The sequence below is a fragment of the Galeopterus variegatus genome, unplaced genomic scaffold, assembly GCF_000696425.1.
Source record: "Galeopterus variegatus unplaced genomic scaffold, G_variegatus-3.0.2 Scaffold515, whole genome shotgun sequence".
In the NCBI taxonomy this organism is placed as follows: Eukaryota; Metazoa; Chordata; class Mammalia; order Dermoptera; family Cynocephalidae; genus Galeopterus; species Galeopterus variegatus.
Genome location: NW_007726626.1, coordinates 292,116 through 316,235, shown reverse-complemented (window position 1 = coordinate 316,235; position 24,120 = coordinate 292,116). Strand labels below are relative to the sequence as shown.

General features: G+C 35.1%; 1 protein-coding gene across 1 annotated transcript in view; it reads right to left on the bottom strand.

The window, feature by feature from the left end:
- Positions 1 to 24,120, bottom strand: part of KLF12 (Kruppel-like factor 12) — a 422,257-nt gene that overhangs the window by 286,873 nt on the left and 111,264 nt on the right. The window contains exon 2 of the mRNA XM_008569592.1: positions 5,234 to 5,297. Within this exon, the coding sequence (XP_008567814.1) occupies positions 5,234 to 5,266 (33 nt within the window). The 5' untranslated portion in view covers positions 5,267 to 5,297. The remainder of the gene's footprint in view (positions 1 to 5,233; positions 5,298 to 24,120) is intronic.

Sequence of the window (24,120 nt, the reverse complement as noted above, 5' to 3'; positions counted from 1 at the left end):
GCACAGAAAGAGAAATATCACGTTCTCACTTATTTGTGGGAGCTAAAAATAAATAAATACACAAAAAGCAGGGGGCGGGGGGGAGGAAGAAGACACAACAATTACAATTTCTTGAAGTTGATACAACAAGCAAAACAGAAAGGGCATTGTTGGGAGGGAGGGGGAGAGGGAAGGGGGAGGAAGGTTTCGGTAATGGGCCACAATAATCAACCACATTGTATATTGACAAAAAAAAAAAAAAACACCAGACTCTATTTCTCATTCTCAGAGTTTAAGAGTAATACCAAAGAAAAAATGATACAGAATGACAAAAACCAAGACATAATCAATGAAGTTTCTCAACTTGTAGGTTAATAAGAATTAGTTCATAGACAACCTAGACAAAAAAAGCAAACCAAGAACAAGTGAAAAGATGTGTTTGCTTCAGCCTTCACTGTGATGCCACACGGAAGGCAGTGTTTCCATATTTCTGAATGAAATAACAATAAATAGTTATGATGATAATGGTTAACAATCAGAAAATAAATGTTAATAAACTTAATTTTAAAATGATAGTAAAACAAAACAAGGGAAAAAAGAATTAGAAAGAAATATCATTAATTTTCTTATCTTTCATAACAAAAACTCAAAAGATGCTGTTTAAAGTTTAATTCACTCATTTTAAAAAACAGAATTAGAGTAGTTTCCCCTTATCCCTGGAAGATATAGTTCAAGACCCCAGTGCATGCCTGAAACTACAGATTGTACCGAACCCTATGTATGCAATGGTTTTCACTATACGTATATATCTATGATAAAGTTTAACTTATAAATTAGGACACTAATAGATTAACAATAACTAATAAAAAAAATAGAACAATTAGGATAATGTACTGTAATAAAAGTTATGTGAATATGGTCTCTCTCTCAAAATATCTTATTACACTATTATTCTCACCTATTTTTGGACTGCAGCTGACTCCAGGTAACTGAAACCACATAGAACAGAACTAGGGATAAGGGAGGACTATTGTACCAAAACTCAAAGTCTTGTCTTTTTTTCTTAGCTCCTAAGTAATAACATCACTTTGGTAATAGTACATTAATATGAAATTAATAAATGCCTTCAGTTTAAACTGAATTTTCATTTCTTCCATTACATTGGAAGCAAACTGAAAAAATAATACTCTTCACTAGAAACACAAAGTAAAAATATGATCCTATTTTTCTGAAAATACAAAGTATAAATATGCTATTTGTGTAAACCTGTCTCTATATACTGTGTGTACGTATACACAGAGATGCTGTAAATGATGTCCACCAAATGTTAACAGAACGTGTGAGACAGGGAGGTGATGCTGCTTTTAATACTTTAATGTTTTTAAAATGAGCAGTGCATCATCTTTTTGAATAATAAAGCTATTATTCTATTTCAATAAGTCCATAATCTTTCTCAAATCCCTTCATATCATTTTGCTCTCATTTTGTTCTCATTTCCCAGATAGGAGAAATGAGATACCAAAGTTGAAGTGACTTGACAAGAGAGTGACCTAATTCAGGATGATATTTTAATAACTACTGTAAATGTACCTACTCGTTGGTATCATTATTAAATCTACCGATTTGGCTCAATAAAAGGAAGAACTTTTAATATAATTACTTATGCCTGGAAATAGGATGAATGCAAACTGAATTAGGAAATTCCAAGGAATACTCAACATAATGCTAAAGTAACCAACTCATGCAGACAGTAGCCATGCACCATGTACACATTAGACTGAGTGATCTCTGAGGGCACTTCCGATCGGGAAAATGTTTTCCTTTGTGATGTGAAATCATACAATTTCATGAATCTTTCTTATGCTATAAAAATAATATCAATACCATGCATACCTTTAGAACTCTAAAGCTTTAAATCTTTTTCACAAATGTCTTATTTTCTTTCACATTCATTAACAATCTCTTGAAATAGGTAGGACATGTATTATTAGTTCCACTTTGCAGATGACAAAATTAAATTTCACAAAGGAGGAGACAGTCCAAAATCATACAGATATTTGCAGAGCCAAGACCTTTTTTTGATTCCACATTTCCTGCCCAGGCAGCAACCCTGCGTATGCTCATCATACCCAGGGCTGAAAACACACTTCATTTACATAAACTGGCTTTCTAATCACCCATGGCTACTTCAAAATGAAAGAAAAGCTGGAGTGCTGCTATTACAATCCTTCTATCCTGTGTGAAGAAAGATCCTCAGAACTTCATGGACAAGAAATTTAAAGTAACTACACTGTGTATATCCATCACTATAAAACACATCCTTTATTGAATGGAATAAAATAGTTCTCAGAAAAGTTTTGCTGTTGTCCTCTGGGTTTCCAAATGCGAGAAGTAAAAGTCACCTCCCTGCTAACGCTGGATGGTTTAAGCAGCTGTTCATCAGAGGTAGTCAGAGCAAAAGTTTTAAGCTGGACTAATGTATATGCATGTGTATATTTTGAACACCTGCTCTAAGCCAGCTGCTGAGAAGCACCGGGTAAACATACTGAAATGGTGGGGGCAGGGGGTGGCAGGGAAGCAAAGCAAGGAGCAGGTCCACAAACAAGCCACCATACTCAAAGTGAGAGCAACTGCTGAAAAGCATGAAAGAACATCCATCAGGTTTTATGCTGATGTTTGTGAGCAGGAATTAATGGAGGATTGGGATCTTTTTAGAATTCATTTGACCTTTTCTAGTGGCAGGTGATACAGGTACATATTCAAGTACAATGAAATTGAGTAAAGGAAAGAACTTAAAAAAGTGAGAAAAGGAAAACTTAATACATATACATACATACACATGCAGGTGATACAGGTACATATTCAAGTACAATGAAATTGAGTAAAGGAAAGAACTTAAAAAACTGAGAAAAGGAAAACTTAATACATATACATACATACACATACACACATTTCTTTTTTTTTTTTTAAGGAAAGGGCAGATGAAGACTGCTCCTGGAAATTAGACTCTTAGTATGGACACAAGAGAAATTTTAGAAATTTTAGAAATCCCAAGTAGGCTATTTAAATTTTAGAACCTAAGCAGAAAAGCACAGCATGATATTCTGTGGCTTTTGGCAAGATTTTATCACCACTGGCAAACTGGAAACATACAAAACAGTTTTAAAAGCCATATTCAGATCCCTTTTCAATTATGTAGAGAGTGGCAATGTTGCTTCCACTGCTGACATTTTTAAAATTTCACCTTAATATTGACCTTGTCAATGTATTTGAAATACAGGAAAGATAAATTCTCAGACTCTGCAATTTGTCCCTGAATCAGACTTTGTTCAAACTAACAGCACCCGATCCAAAGCAGGCTTCAAAAACAAGCATTAATGTATTCTCTGTTCTAAGATATCTATAACTGAAAATATAGATGAAAATATTAAAAAAAGCAACGAGAAACAAAATAATTTAATGGGACAAAGATATTAAGTAAAACACTCACTGCTCCTTCCTCTAAGACTTTTCAACTCCTGAATTATGAGCAATAAGGCACAACCACTTAGAATGAATAACATATATTATCCTCAATCATGGTAATATTTTTCAGAGTTTACCCTCAGGGAAGTAGTCACACAATGATTCTCTTTGCCATCTTCTTCAGTTGTCGTAATAAAATTAGTCACAGAACAATGATACTGCCAAAATTTATAAACACAACATAAGCCAACACTGATCCATTCAAACATAAAAATTTAATGACAATTGAATGAAAACAGAGTAATACTATATCAACATCAAGCATAATGAAAGGAATAAATACCTTTTGCGTGATAACAAGAGAGGAACATTTCCATGTTTATATGAAGCAAAAAAATTTTAATTTAGCCCCCCTAGTCTTAAGAAATAAATAAAAAATTATTAACTTTACTATATAAAGAGAATTACTAATGGTGTATTAGAGCTAGTTCATCCCCAGCTCATGAGAGACAATTGGTAAATTTTAACCCATCTTGAAAGCCAGTCAGTAAACCGCTGAAACCAGCCCCAGTAGCAGTATATACACCACATGGAAATTGACAAACACTATAAACCTGGCCTTTCCTCTCTCCCCTCCCCCAGTCAGTTTACTAACACAAGACTTATCCACATACAAATAAGTACACAGTATAGTTAATTCTCACAACATAAATGTGCCCACATAGGCAATACTGAGGTCATCAAAAAGAACATACCCTCAAAGTCTCCCTTGTACCATCTCTGAATCAACACCCCCTTCTAGAGGTCTGAAAACTTTGCAGATACAAATACTAGAAAGGAACAGTTTTAGCAATGAGGATGTATGAAGGCCATTTTAAGTGGAAGCTATAATCTGGAAAATTACTTGTAAGTAACTGTGAAAGTGGGCTGGCAGAAAAAGACAAGGCATGGCAAACATTTGTTTGAAAGTAGTAAAAGTAGTGGGAGAAGGAAATCATGGCAGTGTATGTGTTGTGCAGCTATATGCAGAGTTATGAGGCACATGCCTCTGTACCAGACCTGTTCAGTATAAAAACCTCGTTTATAAAATGGAGATGGTTTGGCATACTGTTATTTTCTGAGTATTACCTATGATTTTTATATTGTAATCAGTAGGAGAGTAAAAGAAAAACTGAAATGGCTACCACAAATAAAGTGATGGCCAGCATTTGATAACTGTTGAAGTTCAATGCCTCCCCTCCCAGAGCCCCCAGTTCATACTGTACTTGTCTGTGAGAAACCGAAGTTAAAGCCTTATCATGATGACGCTACTCCTCCCTGGAAAGCAGGGTCTGCAGGGTAGAGACTACAGCATTTGACAGCAATCATGCACTATACGGTGCTGGTATTAGGGTTATAGTTGGAGGAACTGATGTACGTTCAACAAAATCTGGCTGCTCTGTTTTTCAGTTTATTTATTTATTTATTTATTTATTGGCCCCAGTGATCAGTCGTATCAAATAGTTTTCCATTTTTCAATGTTCATCTGAAAGTTGATTCTTAAAATACCAGCTTAAGTTCTAAAAATGAATGATAGTTAGACTTGCACAAAAATGGGTAACTTCCTTACAAATTTCTTTATACTTAAGACGTTAAAAAGAAAAATTACATTTTACACACAGATGTGTGTATAAGTACTGACCTCTGTCTCATATTCAGACAAGGAGGTACTCTAATGAAAATAACTGCCCAAAAGCACTGCTCAGAGTAGTAGTGTTTTCAATGCAATTATCGAGTCTGACTAACCAACCTTTATTGTTTTCCTCTTCATATGGATATTCATTCATCCATTTGTTTTTAGAGTCACATTGATCCTGCAAGCAAAGCACAAACAAAAAAAAAATCATGAGAAAAAGTTCCAGAAGTTGATAATGTTCTTCCATTAGGGAAAAAAAAAACAAAAAACACACATCTTAATTCTACAGCTCTTTAAGCTCTTGATTAGGGGAATGACATGGCAGAAAATAATTGCTCAGGAATGTCTTTTCTTTTGTTGTTGGGTTTTTGCTTGCTCTTTAACAGCCACATAAAGGGCAAAATGTTTTGAGAAATGAGGGAGTAGAGGAAGGAACACCAGCTATGACAAGATCCTGAGCACAACTCAATGAAGACCTAGACAAAGATGAGGGAGGGAGAAGGAAGGAGAGAATGCCAAGAAAGGGACTCAACAGAGAGAAGGCTGAAGAGAAAATGGCAAAAACTGGTTTATAAGGCAATTTACTATATGAAAGAGAAGTTCCAGTACTCAAATTAGAGCACTTGGCTACATTATTCTTAGCAACTATGAGATTTTAAAGTAATGTTTTACTGAGGAAATGATCATTTCTTTCTCCTTACAGTTGATATAAACGTGCAGAATAATTAATATGAATAAATTGTGATGGTTCTATGTTGGCCAATACTCAAGGAACTTTTAAAAAATGATTTAAGATAATTTATGTCACTTCTTAAAAATTAAATAAATATAAATTAAATATTTATGTGGCTCATAAAAGGTTCCAAATCTCCATGACCACTTGGATCGCACCGAATTAAGTATTACTTAATTGGAGAGTTCTAACTACAATAGACCATTTGCCCCATTTAGATGGATCTTGTAAGCCTTCCTATTTATTCATTCTCAGCATTATGTAACTTGCTTCAGAATTTCCATTTCATGAGGCAAATTTTCTTTGGCATTCAGTTGAGCCAGCTTATTAGGCACAGTTGACTTTTTTTTCGTTTAGAATTATACTCAAGAGGGGACACGCCTTGGAGTTCTTAGCAACACCCATTCTGTGCCAATGTCTATGTACTGCAGTACTGGGCTTCATTTCCTGTGTATATGTTTCCATACATTTGAATGGAAAAATAACTACTCACTCATAAGGCCTTAAATGAAATGTAGCAGAGTTCACAAATTCTATGGGCTTGGCTTACGATGAGATCAGGCCTTTAATTTTATTCCAGTATTAAATGTACATATGGTTTATATATATATATATATATATATATATATACACACACACACACACACACACACACAGCTGTCTCTTATGTCTCAAAGCACATCCCCTAGTATATACTACTGCTTTTACTATCAGAAATGCTACTAAAAAGGAAATGCAATATTTTAATATTATAGAGGCAGACTAGAAATGCTCTCTTGAAATTCAGAATGTAATTCTTCTATTTTACATGATGAAATCATAATATGGTATCCTCTGAAATACTTAAGAAGTCACCTAAGACACCACGTTCTCATTGAACACATTTTGTCCTTTTTACTCTTCAAAATACACCTAACCCAATCAGCTTCAACTTCTTAGCAGAATGTACAAGGTACTTCAAAACTGGCTTCACCTTACATTTTGGCTCGTTTTATTTCAAAATGTGGTTCTGCAATCTTTTCTCATGCGTTAATATAGCATGAGCATTTTCTTATGATATTAAACTTATTAACGTTTAATCCAAAATTCTTAATACTGCATTGTAGGAATACATTATTATTTATTCTCTAAGTTTTGTTTAAAAATGTCTGGTTTTTAATACCAAGAACACTTGAACACCTTTCTATGTAAACCTTGTGTGCACCAGGGTCTCTGCTAGCTTGGATGCTTCCTCTGGGCAGGCCATAGACAGACTCTAATCAGAAGGGGGACAGGGCCTGGCAACAGGAGCCCAGTGTAGATTTCAACTACCACTCACCCCTCCATCCAGGCCCCCTCACCCTATACTATTGTACTTGGCTGAACCAATTTATAGTCGCACTGTGAGAAGAAGCAAGAGCTAACACAGTACCGTTCTAATCTATGGTTCCCAATACACAGCAGAAGGCCTAAGCAAATTTTAGGAGACCAATAAGTGTTTGTCAAATGAAAGAGTGAAGTTAAGAATTAGAAACAGAAGGAAAACAAAATTTTTTTAAAAACTTTACTTTATATCAATTATGCAGATATGTCTTACCCAAGTAACTTAGGCTTTAATTTTATATATATATATATATATTTTTTTTTTTTTTTTGCACAATTAGTCTACAGACTGAAACAAAAATTATGTGAACTATCCATAACACAATATCACACATTTTCACAGCATTTTGGGATTTAAAAAATATCTGAATGTTATTTGTTCTGAAAGCAGTCTGTAAGCTGAGCACGTGAACTATTTTAAGATTGACTTGACATAATGGAACCGATCAGACATAAATTTCATACCCAAGGTAACAAGTTAGATAATGTCAGGGTTCTTATGAAACCCCTGCCTTAGTCTCAAGTGAATGGCTCTTTGTGGTTTACTACACTATCTTTGCAACCACCTACAATTTAAATGTATACTTCTATATGTTTTAAAGCTGGGAGGACCTGGTTCAATAGAAGTTTTTGTTCTCATCCAATTCAAGCTCCTAAGAAAGTATTCAAGATCTACCTCTTGCTCTAGCACCCACCACATACTTTAAGTAGCACAAATAAAGGTGAAAGAATGAAGACACAGTTTGGAGTTGAGATGACCGATCCCTAGGTTTCTCCTGTATCATCTACTTGCTGTGTGACTGTAAACAAGTCATTCAGTCTCTTTGAAGGCTGATTTCTTCTCCACAGAAGCAGGGATAATTACAATACCTGCTCTATCTACCCTGCCTAGCCTTCTTGAAGTAATGTCTAAACAGCAATCTGTAAAATATTAACTGTCATACACGTAAGAACTATCACTCTTTAATCAACAGCCTATATATTTAATAGGAAAAAAAATTCCCTAAATGGAAGCCACATGGTAGAACAGATGAATCTCTAATTTTATTCATGCTAAGGGGCCTCTGGGTTGTTCCCTAAATATCTATCAAAACCAAGCCATGATACACACTAAGAAAATGGCACATTTCCAATAACAGTTAATAGCTCATCAATTTCTGAATTAAATTTAGTTAGCTCTGTCAAATAGGTTTCTGGAATTATACAATTAATCTTCCCAAAACACAGAAGTTTTAAAGGCCAGTGTCCTCATCAAAAAACTCATAACACATGGTTTTGTTACTCACTTGCCTGGCTTCAGAAACAGTTCTCAACTATCATTAGGTGAAGAAAAGCAAAGGATCGGTCACTTATTTCAATATGAAAAATATAAGAAGTAAGAGAAGGCATAAAATATTACATTTTGGAAAGACTGTAGATTCACTCAAACAAAAATATTGCTGCCTGGAACCACGGGTAAGTACTCACATTTTAGGGGAAGGGTCTGGAGAAATTCCAATTACACTTGTTGCTCTTTAGTAGCCGTAAGCAGTAGAGAATGATTTTCTAAATTCACTTTCTTTTTTCCTCTAAATTTCCACACATGATCACCCTGCTTTCTTTAGAATTCAAAGACAGGGGCTGGCCAGTTAGCTCATTTGGTTAGAGCGTGGTGCTGGTAACACCAAGGTCAAGGGTTTGGATCCCCATACCGGCCAGCTACCGAAAAAAAAGAATTCAAAGACGGTACACACTGAATGACAGAAATGACCTTGGTCATACTGAAAGTGGATGCTATCCACTTAAATAAGCAGTTACTTTGGGATAATTACCTCAGAGTGCAGGCATATTATACTATAGCACCAGGTTGCTTGCTCTTATATGATCTATTATGGTCTCAGTCTTTAAAGGTTAGTACTTAATACACTCTAAATACTTCAGGACCTGTAAGTACACTTGTTGCTTGTTCCTCTTGGAATCCTTTCACATATCTTTAAAGAAAGACAGAGAAACATGTTTTAAATGTGTTTACAGACAACTAACTAGTCTGGGTATTCCACACACTCTGCCCAAAGGTAATTTAGTTGCTCTGTTTCAAGTAAATTGAGTTCTGGTGCTGGTACAGCAATCCCATTTGGAATTCTGTCTTCTACATTCAGGTTTACAAATCATTGCTTCATTAGTTGTGATCTTGTGTTTTCCAGTACTGATACAAAAACAAAATCAAGTAATAAAGGTTTATATATATATTCTATTCAGTTACCATAACTTTTAAAGTCATTTAGGGAACTTGACAAGCAGGCTTTGTGCATATTAAGTACGGGATATTATATAACAGGTCCAAGTTTGCCCTGCTCTGTACATCAGGTTTCTACCACATAAATTGCTTTTTGTTTTTCTCCCCCATTTAAAGTTATTTCTGATTCATCTGTCACAGTGAGTTATCTTGAAAACTAAAAATATTTGAAGATTAATCTAAATATTTCTGGAGATAAATGCAAATCTGACAGCTATGTTTTCATAGCTATTTTGACTTAAAATGAAGAGAGAAGCTAAAGACATAAAGCAGAATGCTTGTTGCTAGGTGACAGGTGACACCTACTGTCTCATTTCTGAACTTGTACAGCCTGACACATCTCACTACCAAGAAAAAACATGTGGATTTCCACTGGACACACATCATTCTCTACAGAAAAGCAAACTAGTGTTCAGATATTTTTCAATACAGGCAACAGGTAACGTGCCTATATGAAGAGAGATGTTTCTCACAACAGTAAAGGATAGTACTTTATTTTCCATTTTGGTAAACATGTTCTATGTTTGAAGTAAAGTCTATATATGAAACACATATAACTTTCATGATTTATGATTAAAAATTAGAGTGATAATAGACATCTCTTCAATTAGGGTAGGTAGAGTCCATAGAGAAAGCATTATCTTCGTAATAAAATAAGTAATCCAATTTTCCATTAAATTTAGTAACACAAGGCCATCACAGTAAATATCTGATGAATCTGAGGGTTGCGATCCGTTGCCGGACACGGAAAAAAGAAAAAAAGACAAAAAAAAAAAAAACTTCAATGTAGATGATTTCCTGCACATATTTCATAATTACACCACAAGGCCATCACAGTAAATATCTGATGAATTTTTTAAAAAGTTCAAAAACTTCAATGTAGATGATTTCCTGCACATATTTCATAATTACACACTTACTTTCTGGTATTACATCCCTTCCTCCAGAAAAAAAACTTATGCACAAAGTTTCACCTCCTCTCCTTTGACTCATCAGGCAATCCAAGTGACAACAAAGAAACTTCTGGAACTCTAATATTGCAAAAATGAATGGGGCTTTCTGGTATTACATCCCTTCCTCCAGAAAAAAAACTTATGCACAAAGTTTCACCTCCTCTACTTTAACTCATCAGGCAATCCAAGTGACAACAAAGAAACTTCTGGAACTCTAATATTGCAAAAATGAATGGGATGCTCCACTCCATGTGAGAAAGTCTGGGTGCTCCCATAGAAAAGATCCCGGTATGAAAGGCAGATAGAATAAACACCAGATATAACGCCTGGAGGTAATGTGACTTGGGGAAAGTTGTTTATGTTTTGCATGCCGCCTTTTCCACATTTGTTAAGCTGGTATAAAAACTCCCTTTTTCTTACTAGAAATACTGAAAAAGAGGGTTATGTAATGTGTATACCAGAATGTCTGACATATTCTGCAAATGTCAGTCCTAACCCTAATCACATTTATAATCTAGTGCCCAAACTCCTCTTTCCACTTGAACTTTCCTGAAAATTAGGAACCAGCTATGACCTACTCTAGACAAAGTTACACTTCCTCAATATCACCTTCAAGCATGATTGTGTGTTTTGTTAGGAAGAGCCTGGGGATACACAGGAAATAGGATCTCCACCCTTAGATCTCACAGTATAGTGTTTATAATTCAACCATTAAGAGAATTTGAAGCCGCAATAGCTGGTAGAAGTAGGAGAAAGGGGATTCAAAGGTCACTAATAACCCATATTCAATAATGTTCCCCTTGAAATTCTATTAATTGCAAATAAATCAACTGAAAATTCTCCATTTATAAAACTGTCCTTCCCTCTGTCCACTTTTGTTTCCTTAAAACTATGCTTCCACCCAGGAATTCTTCACTATTAAAAAAAGCACATAGCAACACAGAAAGAGAAAAATTTAAGAACTAAGGTCCCACTTGGAATAAGTTATGCCCTGGAGCCTGTGAAGTCATTTAAAAGGAAAGTTCATTGAATAAACAGCCCATTTTCAGAGGGAGGAGGAAAACCAAAGCAGGGTGACACGGAAATTACTTTTAATCTGTTTTCAGCTTTCATTCCACTATACCCCACCATTCTATGCACCCAGAGAATAAACTTTTAAAAGAAAATAACCATAGCAAATCAATTAAGCATTTCTTTTACATATATTGTACTCAGTATAACAGTTTGTAATTTATGCCATGCTGATTCAAGTAATTGACATTTTACCAGAACTGTATAGTCAAAAATCTGATTTGTACTGCAAAGGATTGACAAGCCAAGTAAATCTTGTCTTTGTATTTCTAATTTGTGATCTAAATTGTAACAAGATATAAGCATGTGCCACTTGTACTTTGCACATAGCAAGTACTTCCACATGTATGACTACATTCTGCCAAAAGTAACTTGGCCACACACAAGTCTGCACTGCCAGATGAAGAACACAGACATCCTTCTTTTAATCCTATCTATGAAGATGTATTTTTAACCATCATGCTAAAGATGTTAAAATCTTTCGGGTTTTTCAGAGGCTGGTGAAAGAGAGGGAAGATAAGGGTGCCTAGCTATGTATTAACCTCCAGCTCATTTCCCAGCACTATATGTAAATAAAACGTGGTTGTTTGATTTATACATAGAAAATTTAAAATTTTGAAAGCAACTGAAAATAATCCTAAGTATGTATATGGTACCAATTTAGAATTCATAGTTCATAAAGTCTAAGAATTTCTCTACTTCGCTTTAATGGGTATTGTCAGAACATAGCCATATATATTGCAGGGTAAATAGCTAAAAAATGTATACACTAAAGATTAATGAAATTACTAAAGAAAAATAAGTTGCTTTACTCAGCATGCAGTATACATATGTGGCTTTCCTATTAATTGTTACACTGTATACTTAGCCTGCCAATGTTAAGCAAGATAAATCTCACTCAAATACACAGTAAACAGTTTGCTTAGGGAATAAATTTATTTACTAGTCCATCACAACAATAGTTGATTAAAATATGTCGCTCTTATCCACTTTTGAATTAATTCATGTGAAATAAAACAAATATTTATTAAATTATAGGGAAAACATTCCATCAAACTGTAAAACCTGAGGAGAAAAGCAAATGGCACATGCTTAATTATGGTTGACATTTAAATGAAATTTGCATTCTCAAAATATTTTGCTCCTACAATCTAATCACCCCTTCAAGGCTCCACCTTTCAATTACCATAATAAGGTTTCCCATCCTCTTAACAGTCACAGTGGGGGCCAAGTTTCTAATTTCAAGCTTCAGTGAGTTTTGGGAAGACATAATTCAATCCTCTACAACATACCACCATACCCCCTTAAAGAAAGTCAAAGGTGAGCCAATATAAATAAGTATAATAATTATAACAATAACATCTACTATCACCTGAATGTTTACCATATATTTGAACCAACTAGGGGCTTTACATGTTATTCAGTTAAATTCATGTACAAAGCATGCTCCACCTTTCAATTACCATAATAAGGTTTCCCATCCTCTTAACAGTCACAGTGGGGGCCAAGTTTCTAATTTCAAGCTTCAGTGAGTTTTGGGAAGACATAATTCAATCCTCTAGAACATACCACCATACCCCCTTAAAGAAAGTCAAAGGTGAGCCAATATAAATAAGTATAATAATTATAACAATAACATCTACTATCATCTGAATGTTTACCATATATTTGAACCAACTAGGGGCTTTACATGTTATTCAGTTAAATTCATGTACAAAGCAAAGCCCTTCTAGTTAACTAGGATCAATATCCACATTATACAATGAAAATAACTGTGATTAAAGTCAATATTCTTTAATCCATATCTAGATCCCATCCTTGATTAACATCATAGGTGCTCTGGTGAAAGAAAAGAGTATAGTGGGAAGTTGAAAGAAATCACAGACGCTTCATAGGGGTGGTGACACAAAGCTGAGTCTTGAAAATGGGGAGAAAAACATTTCAGGGAAAGGTTATGTATTGGGGATTAGTAGATTTCAGTCTGAGATTGAGGACAATTATACACATATCGATAATAGACATATATAGTTTACAAAGAATGTATATGTATACAAACACCCAAATGAGTATCCTATGAACTAACATATTTACACTAGTCCGCCTATCCTACAAAGAGACTCTAATATAGAAAAGAAGCTCTAATATAGACTCTAATATATATGTGATATAAAGAAAAGATTCATTTTAAGTAAATAATAAAGGTAATTCTGAAAGTCTAACTTCTAGTGTCTTAGGTGCATATTTGTCTTACGATGTAGAGGGATTTATAATACAAATGATAAACCAGGAACACCAAAATATAAGATAACTCTATGGAAAAACGACAAGACTTTTTTTCCTAAATTATGTTATGTTCTGCATGATTCTTAATATTTCTGACATCTCTGATGAAAGATCAAATATTTCAAAATATTACTCAAATATGAATCAATGAAAAATATGCTCACAGATAGCATACACGTGTGTGTCACACACAAGCCAAGCACTGGTGAAAAACTGATCAGAAATAAAATCCTGAACAGTATGTCAGTTACATAAATAAGTTTACCTTTTTTTAAAAAAATACTCCAAAACATTAAATGATTTTGAAAAATCATAGTGCAGCAGTCAATGAATGTCAATAGCATTTTGAAAATAATAGAGACAAAAATTGCCCAATTGCAGGCTTAAGAACTGATTTGGAGATATATATAAATGAAAATACTAAAATCAGGATTCATCCTATAAATAGATAATATACAGATTAATCCCTAATTTTTAAAAATATCCAGAAGTGAAATATCTTGATCAGATAAATATTGGGAGTAAACAGATTAAGTGCTCACATGTATTTCCCCAATAAACACTGTGAATGTATTTTTATGTTTTAATTTAAATATAGTATCACTCAAAAAAACTCCTGGTTTTAAAAGAATTCTTTAAATTCTCCAGCTTTATTCCCAAAGGTGGCTAAGTACTCCTACATTCTGAGAGATGCAGAGTAGGAAAGCTGCTAGCCAAAGAACTGAATTCAAACTGTTTGTTAAGTGGAATGGGTGTCAATCCCCAGTAGTAAAGGTAAGTAGTAGTAACAGTCACCCTAGCAACAGCAAATACTTGACACAAATTTACTACGCGCTAGGAACTGTTCTAACTACGCTTACCGTACATTAAGTTGCGTTATTCCTACAACTTGTGAGGTAGGTGTAATTATTATTCTCATTTTACAGATGTGGAAACACAGAGAAGTAACTTGCCTAGTAAGCAGCAAAATCAGGATTTTAAAACCTACAGTTGGACTCCGGTCTTCATGATTTTCAGTACTATTCTATGATGATTCTTAATAAGTAACATTGATACAAATTCCTCATGCAATGTACAACAGTGGGGTATATTTATTTGTGGAAAACAGCTAAGTATCCAATTGCAACAAGATAGTTATGGTGTTTACTCTCAGATAAAAATAAATATTTGTGAACTGAAGGCATAATCTCATTTTGCAATAAAGGAAAAGAAAAATATATTCCAAATCTGAGATCATTTAAAATCTTGCCCAATACTACAATAAAGCCAATGTTTTAAAAGTTTCTACCCTAATTAGAAATTAATACTTTCCTTAAATCATTTTTTAATTTCTACAGATTTTCTAAGATTTTAGAATTTTTAAAACAATCTCCTTCATGAAACCCAAGACTAATGAATTTAATAAAAATCCTCCTTTCTCTTTCCTCAGAGATATCCAAACATGTGCAGGGATTTAACTTTTCACATCACAAATATCATTTAGTATAAACTAGTCAATTCTGAAAATATATTTCACAGTAGCCTACTACCCCAAACAGCTATTAAAGTACATAATTTCAAAAAAGTAACTCATTATTTTAGCAAAATATGTTTCCCTCAGTCAGGGTGTTTAAATGCAACTAAATTACATTACATTCTTTTCTAATTCTAAAGGTACTAACACGAATATAGTATTAAATAATCTCGAATTAACCAAATAGAATTTATATATCATTTTTAAAAAGCTAAGCAGAAAGTTCATGCCTTCAAATAGTTAACTTTCTAAAAATGGCATTAAAATGTAAAAAAAATAAAGATCTATAAAGGAACTATAAAATTCCTAATCATACATCCTTATTCTCTCATTTACATAATAAATCTCCCTGCCTATTATCGGGGATTAAAAGATGAAAAACTCCTCACATAGCACATATTTTAAGATTAAAAAAGGAGGGTGGTGGCAGACTACACTTTGGGAAAGCACTAATAAATCTGGGGAAAGCAAGTATCAGGTATGTGGCTGAACACATACTTCATCTCTTCAAAGAGCCAAGGTATGGAGGATGAAAATCACTGCATTTCAGTTTTACAGAACCAAGTAGATGACAACTTGCTAGTAACCAGGAATAGAGCTATGAAGTATGCACATGAACCTGTCATTCAACCTTAATTTGAAAAGTGCATTTGATCAGCATCTCAATGAACACAAGTGTCACATAAGAGCAAGGCATATACTACTTAAGGATCTTTGTAGATGGCAATCCTTGTCCAAAACATACTCCTTTCCTTCATGATGGAAGGCTGCTGGTTGCTAACTTCCATAATGGCATTTCTTTTATTTTTGCTCCTAAGCTTCAAACTCCAATGTGCTTCAGCCTTCAGGTTCATGAAATGCTTTATGACATATATTCTTCTATTCCAGCTATTCTTTTTAAAAGCTTTTTATTTGGCTCAGGGCCTTTACCTTCCCTCACCATATCTGGGTTCTCATTCCATACTCTTCTACAGCATTGAAGTCACCTCCTGCCTTCCAAATGTTCAGATAACTACTTCATCAATACTAACTTTCAGCTAGTTTTACTACTACATGTAGTTACAGAACAATTTCTGTCCTTCCTCAGACCTATAATCATAACTCATTAACTCTTTTATCCACCCCTCTCCCATGGTCTCTTTGATCACTGATGTATATCTGGCATTACAGATGACCTGCACCTGGAAAATTCTCCCCCATTTCAATGACTTCTGATTCTTATCTCCATTTTCTCTAACCATTACCATTAGTTGTCTTTTGAAGATTCTAAAAGGGGATGGCTTCCAAGACTCTCAATTTTAAGATGTACTTGCTGTCTGTTTTATCTCAGGAAGTTCAACTATCAGAGATTCAATTATCACTTCCACAGGTAACTCCCAAATCAACATCTTTTTTTTTTTTTCCTTTTTGAGACCAGCCGCACCGCACTCAGCCAATGAGCGCTGTGAGCGCACCGGTCATCCCTATATAGGATCCGAACCCGTGGCGGGAGCACTGCTGCTCTCCCAGCACCGCACTCTCCCGAGCGCGCCACAGGCTCGGCCCCCAAATCAACATCTTTTTTTTTTTTCCTTTTTGAGACCGGCCGCACCGCACTCAGCCAATGAGCGCTGTGAGCGCACCGGTCATCCCTATATAGGATCCGAACCCGTGGCGGGAGCACTGCTGCTCTCCCAGCACCGCACTCTCCCGAGCGCGCCACAGGCTCGGCCCCCAAATCAACATCTTTAGGCCTAATTTCCCACCTAAATCTCACTCCATTTTTTTTCCCACATAAATATTATTGAATAACCAACATATGTTTATCATCTTCTTATTACATGTCTGGAATGGTAATTCATGGAGAACATGATTGTACAGTACAAAATATGAAGAATTTACCATCATAACACTGTAACTAACACACAATTTTAGCTAGGTAACTGAATACAAGGTAAAAGTACAAAAATTAATACACCAGACAAAAAACAATTTTAATAAGAAATTTAAAGTCTAAAAAATATATAACATTGAAGAATTAAACACCTAAAGTAAACTCAAAAGATGTTCAAAACACCTACACTGAAAAAACAAAACAATACTGAAATTAAAGAAGCCCTAAGTAAATGAGGGATATACCATGTTAATAGGTGGGAAAAGTCAGTATTAATGTGTAAATTCTCCTCAAATTGACCTGGAGACTGAATACAAACCCAGTTAAAATCCTAAGGCCCATTGTGTGGAGGTTAATGTGTACTGGAGAACCAAGACTAGCCAAGGTGGTCTTAAAGAAAAAAGACAAAGTTGTGGGACTTACATACTCACGTATCAAGACCTATTATAAAATTCTCATGATTAAGACATTTTGGAATTGATACACAAGTCTAGATACACTCATCAATGGACTTGCACATAATTTTGATCAGGTCACTTGCTTATGATAAAAGTGGTACTGTCTTGCAATTAGGAAAAGATGGATTTTCCAATAAATGGTGCCCAGTATTTCAATAAATGAATACCTCCTGGGGGAAAAGAGTTAATTTTGACCCTTACCTCCCATCATGTGCAAAAATCTATTCCAGATGAATGGAGATTTAAGACGAAAGGTAAACCGATAATATTTGCAGAAAAAATTAAAGAGAATATCTTCATGATCTTGAGATAGGTAAAGATTCCTTAAAGAGGACACCAGAAGTACTAATCATAAATGATAGCTAATAAAATGAACAATATTAAAATGAAAAATTAGTTAATACAGAAGGAGTCTTCAAAAAGTTCAGGGAAAGATTTGTATTATCTTTTAGTTCTATTTTTCCACAAACTTTTTAAAGTACCCTCATATTCACCAAAGTACATACAAGAATACTATATGCAATAACCAAAATCTGTAAACAAACCAAATGCCCATCAACAGTAGAATGGATAGTTATGGTATATTCAAACAATGAAATGTTATACAGCAATGAGAAAGAAGCAAGGAACAACTGCTACATGAAAAAACATGGATAAAATCCATAAGCTTAATGTTAAATAAAATTAAACCACTTGTAAAAGTGAAATCATCACATGGTTTCATTTATATAAGATTCAAAAACAGAAAAAAGTGGTGAGATTCATGTCAAATTACATGGAGAAAACAATCTGGTCATTCTTCCTTAATTACACTGCAATGCTACCATTAATTACTTTGTGCCATTTGGCAAGTTAGTTCAATTTTCTGGGCCTCAGCTTCTCAACTATGATATTAAAGTGTTGAAGATCTTCCCATCTCCTTCCACTTATAAAGCTGTAAAGTCTAGGCATCCTGCATTTGAAAAATGCACCACCTAAAAAACATACGTAATGAGGTGGATTACATTAATATTGGTCAACAGAGTTTGAGTTCTAATTCTGCATTGGTGCACTCATGAAATTTAACCAATCTTCTCATTCCCAGTAGCTCCCAACCTGCTTTGGGCAGAAATAAAATGGATAACTATTATGTGAACTGTAACCTACCATGCCTGTTATCTTTATTCTATGCCACTCTGAACAGAAATTCTTAGTACATAAAAATGGGGACCATTGAGAGCAACATTTTCACTATTTCCCAGCTGAGCCTATGGACACAGCAGTAGCTGGATGATCCTCTAGAGGTGGCAAAGGACGTACTTGTGGCCTTGGAGAATTCTGCAGATGAGCAGTGAGGATTTCTTTTCTAAGCACAGTTCAATAAAGCACTGCATTATAACAGAGTTTATCTGTGACTGTAAATAATTTCTTTTCCTATGGTTTTACCACAGACACTTGAAGTGCTCAGAAATGTATCTGTCACCTTGTCTAGTGTAATTTAAAGGAGTATATCATTTACAATAGTATCTCAGCAATAAAAACACAATCCATGAATAAAGTATGTGCCAGGAAATATGGAAAGTACTTTACACATATTATCTTAAGTAATCCTGGTAACCCTGTAAAGAAAGAATATTAACCTCCACTTCACAAGTTAAGAAATAGAGTTCAATGGCTATCAAACTGCACAGCCCGGATTTGAACTCACTTTTGTCTGATCCCAAAGTCTCTACCCTCCTGCCCCATTATGGTGTGAGGCATTTCCCTCACACCATAAGTGGTAAGGAGATAAATAATTTCTGAAGAACTCCAGGAGCAGTATACTTCTAAATTACAGCACTTTGCTAGTGTGTACGATACTATAAGCATGGACAACAAGTTTATATAATTACAGATGTGGCCAGATCACAGCAGTGCTACAAAGCACTGAAATGCATGGCTCGTCACTACAGCATTCACACTGTGGATCCATGTGGTCACTGAAGAGTCTTGGTGGTCTCCTCCTCAGGTTCTGAGCAGTAGCCACTGAGGGTCTGTGTCTTGGGAAGCATTTCTCCATGGTTGTGTTCTATGCATTGAACGGGTCTAAATTAAAGAGTAACAGAGCTCTTATTTGCCAGCACATTTTGTTTTTAATGGAAGTGTTTCTAGAGACATTATGCAAGAATACTGCCCCCCCCACATACCCCAGAAGTCACAGGGGCCTCAGAAATACTGGAAAGCCACCCCCTTATTTTTGTAAGACCGTGAAAGATAATTGCAGGGTTCATCAGAGGCAATTATACTTCCTTAAATCACATCATTCCTCTCCTGATGCTGGATGAGATTTGGCATCTTACAGCCCTGAATTCAAATCCCATCTCTTCTACTTCCAAATTATATGGCTGTGGCCTAGTCACAATCGCTCTCAATTTCAGTTTTTCCACATCCACTAATTGGCTAAAATGATGCCTACCTTGCAGTATGTTTGTCATGTTTGGACAATTTAAGAAATGCAATCTGTAGAAGGTATTCAGCAAAAACAGTGAGTCAAATTTTTTCTTATTAAATATTATTTTGATTTTTAAAACACAGAACTAAACAATACTACTAGGCCATAGGAGATGCTGGTACCTAACAAGATCAGTAAAAAATCACATGAACCTCTCTGGGTATCTTATCATCTTAAATTATTCTAATTTAAGAAGGGAGAAAAACGAAGTTTTAAGGACACCACATTTCCAGAAAACATACATTAATATGCCACACTCTCTTTTTACAGAGAAAGAAAGACAACTGAAGATCGGTTTACAACTTTTCATAGTAATATTATCCAAACAAACTTAAGACATACAGAGGTAAAGGTCGTTCTGAAAATCTATCATCTAGAATTCCTGCTTATGGAGATTTCTTAACTCTATTTTTACAAATTTCATCTATTCCAGAATTAGTCAAGCTTTGATATTCAGTAACTTCTATATTCGCCCATTTTTTGCCTCTTTAATATCAGTGGTCTTATTCCCTTATTAGGAAATCCATGCCTTAATCTCTTTCACTATGAACTTCTATCATTCATTTACTGAATCAACAAATACTTAAACTTCTTCCTCCCCTTTTCAACTAAATCCCTTCTATCATTAAAAATAAAGGAGGACTCTAGATTTCAGAGTAAAGAGAAAAACTGTAACGAAAGTACGAAATAGAACAGTATAAAATCTCTGTTCCCAGTACTAAAGAGGCAAAAGGCCAAGGACTACTAGTGATTACTCAAGTAGCCATCAGCCACCTATGTATACTGAGCATTTCGAATGGGGCTGCTCCAATTTAAGTTGTTCTGCAAGTGTGAAACACTCCAGATTTTGAAGACCTTATACAAAAAAAAAAATGTTTGATATTTCATTAATCATTTTATACTGATTATATGCTCAAACGATCACATTTTGGATATACCGGGTTAAATAAAATGTATTATTAAAAGTAATTTCCACTGTCTTTTCTTTTTTAGCGTGGTGATTAGAACTCCAAACTTACGTAAGTGACTTGAGTCATATTTCTGTTGGACAGAACTGGTTCAGGTCCCACATTTCAATCCCTTGTACAACATACTGGGAATTTCCCTGGCCTTTAATTGTATTTTATATAGAGTTAATGACACGTCTATTTTGTCCACTAAACTCCCCAAAGATGTTTTCTTGTTTAATCTAGCATTTAATATATCTGGATGTAAATGTATCACAACATGTACTGTTAATTTAGCACACTCTTCAGTCCCTTGGAGAGCTATAATTGTACAAAATGTATTTGATGCTTGCTGGTACCTGATTTTTATCTCACCGATTATCAATCTTTGATTCTTTGAAAACTCTGCAAAATGATCTCAGAAGTGTTGCGTGTGTCTTCCAAAGTACGGCCATTCATGCACAGCCATGCCTGAATGGAAGTGTCAGGGGCTTTCCATAATCCTCATAGTCCATTAAAACTAAAAGGTCCCACAGGGCCAGAAATATGGCCCAGCATCCACTCCTGAGTTCACTGTTATGTCCTGAAGCACAGCTGTATTTAAATTGATAAAATAAAACATAACCTATTCTGTATCACATATCCACTCCATTGCAGATGGGAAATGCGGACAATGTACATCATTAAACTGAACACGGCCAACTATATTATGTTACAGTGCCATTTAGAAACTCAGGCCAAACAATACTCCTAAATTTCTAAATGTCAAACCTACTGACAATAACATTTTCATCCATTCTTGCTCCTTATACATTTCTCCTCGGGTATTCTTCTGAATGAACACATTTGATTAACAGATTTTATCATTTTCATAATGTATAAAAGTGATAATAATTCACTGCACAGCTAAGGAATTTTTCAGTTCTTCAGATCTTTTACAGACAACTAGTAGTACCTGAAAAAACAATCACATATTTTAACTTTCAGTCATCATTTTTTTCGAGGTAGTTATACATAAAAAATGTTTTCAAACATATCATCTCTAAGTAATGTCTCTGCCCTACCTGGATATGGCACGTTACGAGTGAGTACGCGCCAGTTTGAACCACCCCTATTAGGCAACATAAGAAGAGATAAGCTCAATAAGCACCAATTCACTGATGAATCAAATACCTTGGACATCAGAGAGAGAACTTCCTTGGTAAAGAGCACCTACCTGGGAAAGAGCACATGGACTAATTAAGAGGTGACAGTTCTCCACAGCTTGGTATAAACATGACAGGCGCCCCATTTGAAAAGATTCCTTGAACCCCTAATCTTGGGACATCCGGGAGGTAGCAGGCCATGCGTGAAGTAATCAATGGCTGACTCAGCGCTTCCCAACTTTTTTTCCCATCATCTTCACTTGTCTGAGGAAATTAGTACCTCAGCATACCTGGAACCAACCCACAGCACACCAGTTGGGAAGCCCTGCAGTAATTTCCTTAGGGTGTTAAAACTCTAAATGCTAACAGAAGCCAGAAGGTTGAAACAGAGGAGTAGCCAGCCAAAATTAGACTGGAAGTGACAGGGACAATGAAAGTCCTTTCTGGAGAGGGATGCTGCTACTCCACTCCTGACAATGGCTGCCCTGTCCTCACATTCAAGTGAAAGGAGGAATCTGTTCCTGTTTATGAAATCTCCTAATTTTTAAAATATTAGCTAAATTACTTTGTTCTGCCCTGACAAAAACCAAAACAAAAATACCATCCACACATCAACCAACTCAGGCCATGTGGAATACTATTCTGACCTTCGGATACAAAGTATCTAGGAAGACAAATATTACAAACTATAGACCCTAGATTTATCTGGGCCCTTACAATAGTGCACCAGGATGAACATCAATCCACATAATAAAACATGGTGCTTCTTACTGAAGTATCAATTTTAATTGTAGATTTGAGAATATTAAAATGAACAGTATATTATGAATACAGTTCAAAAAAAAATCACATAATTTAAAGTAAACCAAGAGAGTCAGAATACATTCACTGCTTGTCCACACACCTAGAATATTTTCCCTTTTCTGAGGAAAGGTCTGAGTAGGTAGGCTACTGGGCAAGCTTCAGAGGGGACAAGAACCTCTTAAACTGACTCTGAAAAAAATATAATTTCCAACAATTCCTCCATCGTTTGGAGTTCCTGTCAGTTCTGGGCCATTTAGATTGCTGATTCAAATATAACTTGGACTGTCAAGTTGTTCTGGAAGGCCCCTGGAATACCATAATTCAGCAGTTCAGACATGCCAGCCCAGTAGATAGAGGGCACCCCACTAACACAGTGATAGATTTGCCCATTCTATACTAATAAACAGTTTCCTTCATGTGTACTGTGTTTGTTTACTGGTAATGAATAAAACATGAAAACTGCCATTTGGAATACAAAGCACTATAGTTCCTGCAAATGGTAAAGTTCTTCTGGCTGTAGTTTAGGGTACTAAGGCTGTTATTTATAGAATAAAACCCATTATCACTACTCAAATATTGAACATGCATAGTTTGTATTCAAAGACAAAGTTGCCACAGGGGACTATTGATATAGGAAATATGGCTGGAGAGATATGAAAATGCATATTAAAATTCATATACTGAAGAGAAAAAATGTATTTAACAGGTATATTTAATATTCCAGTAGCATCAACTGCAATTGTTAAAGTTATATTTGCTGACATTTCAATTATAACGTTCTATTTTCAGTGCCTTCACTTCAATCCAAAAATTTTCTGTAGGCCCCAAACTACGTACTTTACAAGGTCTCAGTCTGCAAACCATTTTTTTTTTAGTGTTCAGCGGACTGAAACTTTTAGAAAAAAGACCAAAGGAAAATTTTAATATGGTTTTCCTCATAGGACCACCAAATTTTGAAATGAATATAGCAGCGACTCAAGACAATGTTTTTTCAAGTAAAGCACCGAGGTTAAGAATTTGCCATGGGGGTGGGGGGGGGGGGGAAGTGATAGGTCAGGCAAACAGCATGAAGAAATATCACAATTTGTAAGAATGAATATGCTAATAATAAAAA